At 44.2% G+C, this 13,353-nt stretch overlaps 1 protein-coding gene and 1 long non-coding RNA gene across 6 annotated transcripts in view; one reads left to right on the top strand and one right to left on the bottom strand.

Moving 5' to 3' along the window:
- The window catches only part of USP13 (ubiquitin specific peptidase 13), a 134,691-nt gene that overhangs the window by 72,967 nt on the left and 48,371 nt on the right, over window positions 1-13,353 (bottom strand). For all 5 annotated transcript variants that reach the window (XM_053312282.1, XM_053312283.1, XM_053312284.1 and 2 more), the window contains one exon: window positions 1,335-1,456. In XM_053312282.1, the coding sequence (XP_053168257.1) occupies window positions 1,335-1,456 (122 nt within the window). The remainder of the gene's footprint in view (window positions 1-1,334; window positions 1,457-13,353) is intronic.
- On the top strand, window positions 10,453-12,755 carry LOC128352085 (uncharacterized). The gene is made up of 3 exons (XR_008320198.1): window positions 10,453-10,657; window positions 11,958-12,049; window positions 12,560-12,755. It is a non-coding gene; the product is annotated as an uncharacterized LOC128352085 (long non-coding RNA).

The raw sequence follows: 13,353 nt of genomic DNA, 5'->3' as shown, positions 1-13,353 counted from the left end.
TAGGAAAGAGAAAACTCACAGCACTTCTCTCTGCTACAGAGTGAATACGAGATGTCCATAACAGCAAAATGAAGCTGAATCAGTTATCAGTCTTGCCCATGCTTTCTGGGAGTTGCCTTTGCAGGGGGGCCAGGGGAGGTCTTTTTTATAATTAAAAAAATTAAAAGCACCACATTGACATTCATGCATTATCTGTTCGTTCATTCATTCAGTGCCCAACTGAACAAGACGTATCAACTGAAGCTAACATATCAACCGAAGCTGATAAAAAGTGCTCCTGGCCACCACCTTCACCTGAGAAACCAGGGAGAGCTTTGGGTCCAGGAGAACAACCAAGCTACATACCTGATCTTTCAGGGGGAGTGCAGATCTAAACCATCTCTCTAGTCCTGGCCCCCCACAGTCAGTACCTCCATCATATTTAGATTCAACTTCAGTTTGTTATCCCTCATCTAGCCCATTACTGCCTCCAGGCAAGCATTTAGGGAAGATATGCCATTTCCTGATGAGGTCAGCATGGAAAAGTAAATATGAGTGTCATCAGCTTACTGATAACACCCAGCACCAAACCTCCTGATGATCTCTCCCAGTGGTTTCATGTAGATGTTAAAAAGCATTGGACACAGTGTGGAGCCTTGTTGGACTCCACACTTCAGTTCTCGCTTAGCGGAACAACAGTCTCCAAGTGACACCATCTGGAATATACCGGAGAAGTAGGAGCTGAACCACTGTAAAACAATGCAACCCAATCCCACCTCCCACAGGCGGTCCAGAAGGATACCATGGTCGATGGTATCGAAAGCTGCAGAGAGATCCAAAAGGACCAGCAGAGTCACACTCCCTCTGTCAATAGCCAGTTGGAGATCATCCATCAGGCCAACCAAGGCAGTCTTAACCCTATAGCCCACACGAAAGCCAGTTTGAAATGGGTCTAGATAATCTGCATCATCCAAAACTGCCTTGAGCTGAAAGGCCACCACACACTCAACCACCTTGCCCAACCATGGAAGATTAGAAACCGGTCTGTAATTAGCTAACTCTGAGGGATCCAGCATAGTTTTCTTCAAGAAAGCGGTTTAATAAAGGCCTCCTTAAGAAAAGGAGGCATCCTGCCCTCCCACAGAGAAGCATTTACTCATTGATATACTGCAAGAGCATTTCTATGCAAGAGTTTTTGAGTCAGATTGTCTGAAATTACGGCCTCTTGACAATCTCGAAACATGGCACTCAGAATAAATCTAAAAAGAAGCATGATTTTAAAAGAAGAAAGCATTCCTCATGTCTCCAAAACAAGCGTCATCCCAATTCTTTGTCCAACACCCATACTCACTCACCAATGCTGGTAACTCCTCTATGTTGGGCAAAGGGATTTCATAGTGATCTGGAAATATGACAAGTTTGGCTTCATCCTCATATTCATAATCATCATTGCTTAAATCACCATTGGACTCTAGATCTGCAACAGAAAAAGCAAACAGAGCATTAAGAGAGGAGCTGAGGAACTAGAGTCTCTGTGTCAGACACTGCTTTCATACAGATCTGGAAAGGTCTCAAGCACTGGGTTGTTTAGGCAAGGGCCTCGAATTTGGATTGTGGCACCTAGGAATCTGAAATGTTTATTCAGTCCCATAAAAATGGAAATTAAATTCTGGCTCCTTCAAGATTTGATGATAGCACTCATATCATTGTTGTTTTTTTCTTCACATCTGAGTGGCAAAAGTGAGAACCTTTGCAAACCAGCTAGTTTTTGGTTATGCAGGTGGAGGGTGAAAAATAACCCTCCTAAGAACGTCTTCAGTAAACGGGGTTACATGGTGTACACACACATTTCTTGTTCTGCTGTCATTTCTGATCAAGCACATTTTAGAAGCAATATACAATCCTGTGAGTCCTGCTTAGCAAAGGCAAAGGTGGGAGGGCAATTAATACCAATTTCTCTTTTAAACTGCTTTAAACTTGGGGGGGGGGGGGTCAGCAATCATTTCCCAGCCTCATAAAGCTAGAATCTCATCTTGTTTTAGTGGAAGCCTGAATTCCAGTACAACAATCCTACCAGAAAGATATCAAGTTTGCACGCTTGAGCAGCAAATCCATAGATATGTAGCAGATCAGTCTTGTCCAGTACTCTATGTAGAGGGTCACAGTAGGCAGCAATTTAAAATCTCAGCCTTCTGCACCAGGAAAGAATGTTTTCCCCAGTGCATTACTTATTTTATTATTTATTTAATTTATATACCACCTGACTACAAAAGCTCAAAGTGGTTCACACAAATAAATACAATAAGAACAAAACAGCTATTAAAACAACATTTTAAAACATTCAACAATTACTAGACGCCAAGCTAAAAAAATGTATCTTAAGGGCTCTTTTAAAGGCTGGTAAAGATGTTAAACTACGAATGTCTATAGGGAACGCATTCCACACTCCAGGAGAGACCACAGAGAAGGTCCACTCCCAAGCTGCCGCCAGATGAGCTGGCAGCATTTGGAGTCAGACCTATCTTAATGACCTTAATATGTGATGGGGATAGTGAAGGTTATTATGGGGTGAGATATCTCCAAAGACAGGGAGTTTAAACTCCCTGCTTTTTGAGTTGACAGAGTGAGTCAGCTTTGGCACACCAGTTGGGAAATGCTGCTCCAGCCACAGTGGCCAACATCAGATTACTGACATGTGCACTGAACAGAGTTTCAAAAGCACAATGGGGAAGAGTGGTTTTCACCAATCCCCCACCAACAGTCCCTGATGCTCTCAAAAAAATATGTCCCCAAGGGTTGCAGCACTCCCAGAGACTTATTTTAGGAGACATCAGGGGCAGCAGAGAGAAGGGAGGATTAGCAAAAGTCACACTTCCACATAGCATACATGAAACTTTTTTCTTCTGTGCACACATGTCAATCTGGATGTCAGCCACTAATCTGGGGTAATCAACTGTCCTTTAAAAATAAAATCAACCCCAAGATACTCAGGCATCTTTTAAAAAGTTTTTTGAGAAAACGGCCCACTTGTTATACATGCACTGTTCCTTACTCTTCACACATATGAGCCAAATGCCCCCAAACATGCACACACACTCCTGCATATAAGATCATGCAGCAAAACACCCATGGCAACTGGGCTGGGAAACTGCCTTTAGCTGTTTTTGTAATGATGGAAGCTATAACAATCACAGCTGTGATTGTCAAAATGGCTGTGGTTCTTTCACAGTTCACACTAGTTACAGAAACTGTCTTCCTACCACTCTGTAACACACTGAGGTTTCTCCAGGCAATTCCCACTCAGGAGGAATTGCAGAGAAAGAGGAACAGCCAGTTCTCATACATGATTTGAACATGAAAAGGAGAGAGTGGCTAGTGATATCGAAAATTTAGGACCACAAATTAAAAAAGACTAAAGACATCTACAGTGTTCCAATGAAGTCACTCAATCCAAAATGTGACAGTACTGCGAATGCAAGCCATCAGATCCTAACAAAGGAATATGATGGATTTGATGAATGCAGAAAGCACTTTCTATCAGGATGACCAGCATCTTTATTTCTTGGGTTTAAAAAAAAAAATGATTGAAGGTAATGCATCATTGGTATGAAGTGCCTGTAACATAAATATTGATGAAATATGTCTATACTAGCTGACCTTGGCTCAGATATGGGGGTGCAATCAGGGACCCCACTGGACGGTGCGTCCCCTCCGGGGCTCTTGCTGGGTGAAAAGGCATGCCGGCTACCGGGAAGTTTCCTGGGTCCTTTTTCACAGGCAAAGCAGCCCCCGAGTGGCCACCACAAGTGAAGGAGTCTAGAGAGGCAGATCATTGGTTGGGAAGCGCGCAAGGGTTAGAGTCCCAAGGAACGGGTGAGTGTTGTGCAAGCCTGGACACTATAGTCCAGGTGCACAGGGTGGGTTAATGTCCCACTTGGTCCCACCCACTGGGTTAATAGTGTCCCACCCACTGGGTTAATAGTCCCAGGCCCCACATAGTGATGGGGAGAGCTCAGAGCAAATCAGGAGGGGAGTCATGAACCCCGTTGGAGTGTGTTTTAAGGAACTGGCAGGTTCTTACGGGCGGTGACCCGTTGAGGAAGAAGGTAATGATTGGTTTTTGTCCATGGACTATTGAAATATCTTGCAGCTGCTTTTGTTTTGTACCCAGACGGGTAGATAAGGGTTGTGGGTTCTGGAAGACCACATTGGTCGCTGTTGGCAAGGTACCTGCCAGCCCACTGTAATGATTCCCCCCTTGTGTGTTTTACTATTAGCAGATTCTTCTATTCTGCCTGGGAAGTTTGTTTACCAGTATATGTTCAGAGGTTTATGGGATGAAATTAAAAGAGGAATTGGAACTGTGTTTTGCTGTAATCATGCTGTCTGTTGTTCATACTGTCTGCTGTCTGTTGTTCAAGGCCAAACAGCCGCTGTTGTTGCTTTAGCTGGGTTAAGGGGGGCGAGGGTGAAAGCGCAGCCGCTGATGGAATGTATTGCTGTGTGGTTGGAAGTTTGAGGGACAAAAGGGAAGTTTTTATTTAAACTGAATGAAATGTATGGAGTGGCATGTTGGAGATTTATAGACACTGTGGCCATGGGCTTGACCCCATATCCGAAAATATAGCGGCTTGTGTAAATTTGAGTGTATACACATCCACTCAAGCAATTTCAAGCAAGTTCATTATAACCACAGGCCACACAGAACCACAGGCCACACAGAAAACAAAAGGAAAACAATAGTATATATTATCACAAAGCCTTTCTGCCTTTGTGGCGAGGGGGGGGGGCAGAGTTATACACAGTTCCCCTAGAATTAACATCGGGCATAGTAACACTGAACACATAGTAACATTTGTGAGAGGAAGCAGGGAAGCTCCCATCTCAGTGTTACAACTAAACACCATCATAAAAACACAACAAAATGAACTACATATTCTGAACAGCATTGAAACAAAAGAAACTGTCTCCCCCTTTCTCCCAGCCAAAACAACTAGCAGCTGGGAACCGAACACAGATAACATGATTCCAGCAGGAAGAAAGAAAGAGAGAGAGAGAAAAAACAGCCTTCCCTGCCTCTTTCAATTTCAGTCCACAAACCTTAAAACATATAATGTTAAACAAACCTCCCAGGCAGAAGTGGACAACCAACTGGACAGAAGTGGATAACCAATTCCCACCCGGGTACAAAACAACAGAAGTTGCAATATCACTTCCAAAAGTCATTTCATTCCATCCAAGTCATAACAAAACCATATTTTTGACAAAGACCAATCATTTTTCCTTAACGGGACGCCACCCGCAAGAACCAGTGAGGTCTATAAAACACATTCCAACAGGGTTCATGACTCCCCTTTCAAAATTGCTCTGAGCTTTTCCCCATCACCATATGGGGCTCGGGACTTAAATCCAGCGGGTGGGAGTAATCCAGGCCCCCTCAACCCAGGCCCCCAGCTGCACAACAAAAGCAGCTGAGGAGGGCCGAAGCCGAGCAGCCCTGGACCAACCCAATGAGTAGGACTTTAACCAATCTTGTGCACCTAGACTACAATGGGACTTAAATCCACAATAGTGTCTAGGCCTGCACAATACTCACCCCAATAATATGCAACCTCAATAACCTGGGACATTAACCCCTGCACGCTTCCCCATCCCACCGGCCGGACTGCACCCAATGATCTGCCTCTCTAGACTCCTTCACTTGTGGTGGCCACTCGGGGGCTGCTCTGCCTGTGAAAAAGGACTCGGGAAACTTCCCGGTAGCCGGCATGCCTTTTCACCCAGCAAGAGCCCCGGAGGGAACGCACCGCCCAGTGGGGTCCTTAATTTCACCCCAAATCCGAGACACGGCACCACTTGATGTATTAGGGTAGACTTGACTCAGTAGGGGAGGTTCTTTTCTGGGCAGATGGAGCCAATAATCAGCCCAGATGAGAGGTCTTAAAGATCAAAGCTTTTATTCTGCAGAGGTACTACTTTGGCTTATGCTCAAAGCAGGACAAAGGACCATTACAGAGAGCATACATTTATACTCTTAAAATTGTTCTCCAGAATAACATGTTGTTCAGCTACATAGCAAATACGTCATCATGACTTGCTAAGATTAGGGAATAAACCACAAACATGCATGCAGGCAGGCAGACAGCCTTATCTCAAAATTGTTCTACATTCACGGTCACTCTAACTTATGGGGGATGGAAGACTACTAGAGAGAATACACAGTAGTAAGCATCCTTCTAGCAGAGCAGATCCTTGAGTTTAGTTAAACATAATGGCGTTGCTTATGTCATGCTGTGAACCTCTATGCATTTCTGATTTACTATACATCATGGCGAGAGAATCTGCGCCCCTAGTCCTCCTTGTCTCTCCTCCCTCCCCTCAGTCCCAGTCCGTTCTCCCCTACCCAGTCTGCTTTCCCTTCCCTCCCCACCTGCTGGCCTTGATGGCACCCAGCGCTTTTCTTCCCTGCCCACAGGCCTGGCCAGTGCTTTCCCTCCCCAGCTGGCCTGGTGGGTGCTTTCCCTCGCCACTGGCCTGCCTGGAGGCGGCCTGCCCATGGCTATCTGGCAGCTGATGCAAACTCTCGCAAGAGCTTCCACGCATGGAAGCCACGGTTATGCCTTAGAGAATTAAATATATAGAAGATACTACATAGAAACACAGGAGATGTCACTTATTTCAAATCCAAATGTTTAGCATTAACTGGATGTTAGTTAATTTGTTGGCACTGAGAAGCCCCACCAAAAAAGAGCAAAGAGAAAGGGCAATAAAACTTACATTAATTTTAGTCATTCAAATCCTATATGGATTTCATATTGATCTGCATGAACAGTATGTTAAAACAGTATGTTAAAAACTGGTTTACACGTGTCTGAACTGGTTACCAAACTACTTTTTAAAGTTGGCACCTGAACTGGAACTGAACTGGAACTACACTGGTGAGTTTAAAAAAAAAAATTGATGAACTTGAACTTAAACTGAATCCAATTTTTCAACATCAACTTCCTGATCGTCTTATATGGGCTGCTTCTGGGTTTCCCAGAAGCATCCAGTTGGCCAGAATAGAAAGTAGGATGCTGGGCTAGATGGACCTTTGTTCTAATCCACTAAAGATCTTGTGTTCTTTTCTGCTACAGCTCAGTAGAAGAGTACATATGTTGCACTTTGAAGATCCCAGATTCAATCCCTGGCATCTCTTGTCAAAAAGGTCTCAGGTGCTAAAGGTGGAAAAACATCTGCCTAAGATGCGGGGCACTGCAGACAGATGAGGAAACCTTGGTGTAAACAGGGTGCAATGGCTAGTAAAGACCCCAAGGTGCCTCACCGCACAGGAGAATCTGGAGGAAAAAACTCTTTGGGACCCAGCAGAAGCTGTCTACTGCCTCCTGCTACGATGGTGCAGTTCAGGGGTAGGCTGTCTTTCCTTTCTTTATAGGACTCAGTTGGGAACATTTTGGCGGTCAACTAGCCCAACTGAGAGGATACAGCACTGTTTGGATTGAGTGTAGGAGCTTAGCAGGGCTGGACTACCAAACCACAACAAAGGTCCTCTGAACAAAGCCAAAGGAACTCCTGCAGACAACAGCCAAGTTGGAACATGCTGCAAAGCCCTGGAGGGGCCTCCCTTACACCCCGAGTGGGGCCTTATTTCCGTAGAGCATTGCTGAATAAAGCAATCAAGGCAATTTCTGGTCTTGCATAAGTCGGTCACTTCAGCCTGAAGATGTCCAGCAGCAACCTTTTTGATGTTGAGTTACCTGCATGGGGTGGGGGCAAGCCCTATATTTGGAATTACTTTTATAAAAGACAGAAGTCCTAGAGCTCCTTTGATTGAGAAGTCCTTCCCTCCATTTCCAAATGCCTACAGATTGTGTGCAGTGAAGGTAAGATACTCTGCCCATGCTCAGAGAGGTACCACTTCACATTATCCTAGCTTGAGTGTGATGAAGAGACCTCTTGATTTTAGTATGCTCTGGAACAGTGTTTCTTAACCTTGGGCCCCCAGATTCTGTTGGACTTCCATCATCCTCAGCCACAAAGGCCATGTCTGGGGATGATGAGAGTTGTAGACCAACATCATCTGGGGGCCCAAAGTTAAGAAACCTTGCTCTGGAATATCTAATGCGTTGTGCAGCATAGAATTAAAGAGTTTTCTTTCACCTTGATGCAGCCTGCAGGGATGGCTGTGCTCTCACATCCTTTGTAGATGAAACCTTTCAACACCTAAAGTGCAAGATCCCTTGTGAGTTCAAGTGTGCAGACTTCCTACAAGGGTTGTTTATTTAGCCAAATTCATATCACTACAGTGAAATCCTAATAAAATCACAATATAAAACAAACATACCAAAATTAGCAACATCAAAAGGAACCGGTGAAGACACTTCAAAAGCAGCACCCACAATCCAATATCTCTCAAGCGGTGTGCCATAGCTGATGTGTCAAGTGGACTAGCTCCGTTTCAGTTTCAAAATCGGGAAGTTTCAACTCCCCACCTTTGGAGCCAACTCTCCCCATAATGTACCAGGAAGGACATGTCCAGGAGGGACGAAGCAAAAATAAATAAGAATTGTGCAACAGCTTTGCCACTGCAAAAAAAACCAAAAAGGGTGTTTTTCAGGGCTGCTCAACTTTGGCCCTCCTGCAGATGTTGGCCTACAACTCCCATAATCCCTGGCTATTGGCCACTGTGGCTAGGGATTACGGGAGTAGTAATTCAAAAACCACTTGGGGGCCTAAGTTGAGCAGGCCTGGTATATTTGCTTGCGGGGGAAGCGCCATTTCCCCTGTTTTTTAAATGTAATTGTGCCTCAGAATGGAAAAGGTTGGGAAACATTTTAATAATGGCTGTTTGAACAGGTATGTCCCAAGCACCCACCTGAATGCAGTGAGGGAACTCCATAGTTTTGTACAACCACCAAAAAAAGTCCAGCCTCTCATGCCCATCAGCCATATTTCTAGTGGTGATGGGAGATCGAGCAGGACCAGTACATAAGGGAGTAGATGGTTTTTAAGTATCCAAGTCCTAGGCTGTTAAGGGCTGTCAGATCTCCGCCTGAGCCCACCCCATATTCAAGGATGTGTTTTAAATTTTATTTTGTTTTTCACTGGTTGAATTACCATGTTCACGTAATTCAATATTAGGGTTTCCCCCCTGTTTTGTTTGGACTTTATCTTACACTGCCACTATATGATAAGGTTTGTTACCCTGCCTTTAGTGAATATATCCTCTTAGTACCAAACAAAAAGTGTATAAGATCTGAACAGGATAATCCAAGAAGCAAACTAACAGTTCCAATGATGTAACAGAAAACAATAGCCCCAATAAATATATAAATGTAGGTTATATCAAAAATAGAATAATAATCTATACATAGTGATATGAATAAATCGTATAAGGCAAATTGATAAATAAGATATAAAGTGTATCCAACAACAATATAGTACATCCAATGAAAGAACTAAGTATATAAACAACAGCACTCCAGTAATCATGCTGTTTCAAGCTTCTTTTTCAAGAATTAATGAAAGTTCATATATTCTTCCAAGGATATCACTAAAATCGTCTTCAAAATTTCAATGCTGTAGAATCAATCTTTTTCATGGGAGACTGCAGGTCTTCTCCTGTGATGTGCCAATTCTCTTCAAAGGTTTCTGATAGACTGGTAGCAAAAAGATCCATTCTTTGTTATTGGATGTACTTTATATCTTATTTATCAATTTGTCGTATAAGTTGCCTTATACAACTTATTCATATTACCATGTATAGATTATTATTCTATTTTCAATATAATCTACATTTATATATTTATTGGGGCTATTGTTTTCTGTTATATCCTCTTAGTGACATAGCCTTGCGAGCGCAAGGTAGGGATAAATGTTCAGTATTCTACCAAAGGAAACCACAGAGCTCTGTGGGCTCCAGAAGTCGAAATCAACCTGACGGCACACTCTACCTTACCTTAACAGTATAGTACAGTACATATGAAGAAAAAGTATGAGTTGTAAAACATGGAAGAACAAGTGTATTATTGTTTTAAAATAACAGAATCTCTGCTAAGCAGGGCACATAAAGTCCATTAAAATGTTGCTATTTTGTTCAGTTGTGAAGCACAATACTGAGCGTGTTACTTTCTTGACACATACCATCCTTAAGTTTGCTAAATTGTTTAGGTCAGGTATATATTATCTTATTTTTAAAACTTGGTGCTGAAACCTAGACTTTCGAAACCCAGAGTACTGCCCCAGTTCACCACTGGTCTCCTACAGTCTCTAACCAATAAATCCCCAAGATTTCCTACAAAACACCCTGCACAACTCCTTTGCTCAGTTTCATACAGGAGCTCTCACACTGAGCTATTTCTTCTTCCCCTACCAGTCCCTATCTAACCTACACTCCCGTCTTCCTGTCATCACCTGTCATTTTCTTTTAAAAGTTCCAAGCATTCCATACATTGTTTCTATGACAACCTTTGCTCTCCTACATTATAAAGCCCTCTGTTTGTGGACATCTTCTTACAAGGGCTTTGGAAGTTAATTCCAGCACCTTAAATTGAACCTGGAAACAAAAAGCCAATGAAGATGGTAGAGGATCGGAGTTCTATGTTCCAATCCACAGACATCAGTTAAAACTCTAGCAGCTGCGTTTTGTTTCCAGACAAACTTCAAAAGGAAGTCTCAGGTAGAAAGCATTAGAGTAATCCAATCTGGATGTTGCGTTACTTTCCCCCCAGATTTTTTCAGCGCAAACAGAAAAAAGAACTAAATACAGTGTTAGCTCCACCTCCCTCACACACACACCCACAATTGGGAGGAAATTTGGGGAGGCATATTGGACAGTTCTCTTGAAGCTACTGTACTTGGGTGACAGAGAAGCTATTTTGATAAAGGGTCTTCTTCCAAAATTAGTGTGCTCTTCCACAGGTGCTTATACAGCATCATGAAACAAGCTTCCATTCTCCTTTAATGGAGGTTCCAGCTCCGGTCAGCCAAACCAAGCTTATTAAACTATTTGAAAGAGCAAATATGGAGAACTGTCACAGGACAGCGTATTTCCCTTCTAAGGGTCTGGAAGCTGTCTGAAGTTCAGTCAGAATCACAGTTAAAACGGTGAGGTCATTAAAAGAGAGCAACAAAAGGTCACCTAAACCACATTAGAAAGAAGGAGCAGCAGACGACAGCAGGCAGAGCAAAATAACCAATGCTGTAAGCGGGGAGCGGGAGAAGGGGAGGAGAAAAGACCAGCCGAGAAGCTGTTATTTTTGGGCAGTCAGTAGGGTATATTTCCCTCTGATACCATCTGGTCAAGTTCAACGAGCGTCACTCTAGTGCTGACAAACGCGCGGACACCAGCTGACTGAAAACAACAGCTGAAGGCTGTCTGTAGGCAGACAAGGGAGCTGTAAGCTAACATATGGGAAGGGAAAGAAAAGGGAGGACGGCTTGACTAGACATGCCCTGATCAGATTTAGATGCTACCGGCTGAATGTGCTAATAATAGTGATATAAACTGGATCCCAAGCTGGGTTCCCAGAGAGGATGCCCGCTACCACAAGACCAAGAGAGCTGGCCTTGTGGTAGCAAGCATGAATTGTCCCCTTTACTAAGCAGGGTCCACCCTGGTTTGCATTGGAATGGGAGACTACATGTGAGCGCTGTTTGCTGTAAGATATTCCACACAGAGAATGGGGCTGCCCTGGGAAGAGCACTTACCTACTTGCATGCAGAAGGTTCCAAGTTCCCTCCCTGGCATCTCCAAGATAGGGCTGAGAGAAACTCCTGCCTGCAACCATGGAGATGCCGCTACCAGTCCGTGTAGACAAAAGAACAGGTTGCTTACTGTAACTTATGATCCTCGAGTGATCCTGGGTATGCACACAACTGGAATACACACCTGCGCAGAAGACCATTTGGGAAGATTCTACAAGCTTTGCGCAGCGCTCCCAGCTCTGCCCACAGCACACATGTGTCCATCGAAATAGGCAGCCGGAGCGCCACTCTCCTCGGTTCCTGGACAACTGCTGGACGTCAGTGACCATTGTAAGCAGAATTGGAGAGGTGAATGAGAGAAGAGGTAAATGAGAAAGAGACGTTGCCCAGAATACAACCTCCAAGAAAGAGGGGAGGCAGAGTGGGAAGTGTGAATACCTAGGATCACTCAAGGATCATTAGTTACAGGTAAGCAACCTGTTTATCCTTGACATGATCCTAGTGTATTCACACAACTGGGCGATTAGCAAGCTCCTCCAGGAGGCGGGTTACTTGAACTTACCCCATATGAAGTTAGGATAGAACTTGCTTCAAGACACCCCTCCCAAAGTGCACATCTTTGCAGGACTAAAGGTCTAACACGTAGTGCTTGATGAAGGGGTTGTCTGAAGACCAGGTGGCAGCTCTCCAAATTTCAGCCATGGAGACGCCTGACAAGCTGGCAGCCAACAAGGCTACTGCTCTAGTGGAGTGGGCCCTTACACCTTGAGGCAGATCCTTACGCTGGGCTTTGTAGGCTTCTACTATGCCCTGAACAATCCAGCGGGACAAGCATTGGTGAGTGATTTCCTTACTTTTTTAATCCTTCCTGTAGGATATAAAGAGTCTGCTATCCTTTCAGAACGGACGAGTCCTGTCACGAAAGAAGGCAAGCGCTCTGCAAACATCCAGCGTGTGGAGGGACTGCTCCAAGTCAGTCTGTGGGTTACAGAAGAAGGCCAGCAGGATCACATCTTGGTTGATGTGACAACTTGAATTTATCTTAGCAATAAAGGAAAGATCAAAATGCATGACAACATTATCTTTGTATAATCGGACATAAAGGCAGTTGGATCTAAGGGCGCACAGTTCACTAACTCACCTGGCCAAGGTGACTGCGATGAGAAAGTTTGTCTTGAACAATAGGAATCCAAGAGGGATAGTAGCCATGGGCTTAAAAGAGCTGTTCATGAGGCCCGCCAGAACCAAAGAAAAGGACCACTGTGGGGTAGGGGGCCCATGCACGTGGGTATAGATTTTCTAAACCCTTGAGGATTTTTTTTTTAAAGGGGGGGTGGGAGAAAACAGTAGCATTATCAACGCCTGCATGGCAACTGGAGATAGCTGCAAGGTGGACTCTAATATAAGCAGTAGAAAGACTGGCCAATTGAGACTAGAGAGGTATCTCAGTACCTGCAGGATGGTTGCCTTTGTGGGTGAGAAGGAGTGTGCTGCAGCATACACATTGAAGTGCTTCCATTTTGCTGCGTAAGTTTTCCTTGCAGAGGGCTTCTGCTTGTTGAAGATAATTTCCTCTAAGAGCAGGTCACAGGGCTCAGCGGCCTGATTCTCCATGCCGTGAGCTTCAGCATCTAGACATCGGGGTGCAGTACTTGTCCATGATGCATG

The sequence above is a fragment of the Hemicordylus capensis genome, chromosome 3, assembly GCF_027244095.1.
Source record: "Hemicordylus capensis ecotype Gifberg chromosome 3, rHemCap1.1.pri, whole genome shotgun sequence".
In the NCBI taxonomy this organism is placed as follows: Eukaryota; Metazoa; Chordata; class Lepidosauria; order Squamata; family Cordylidae; genus Hemicordylus; species Hemicordylus capensis.
Note: the sequence above shows the minus strand (reverse complement) of the source record. Positions and strands in the feature narration are given on the sequence as shown.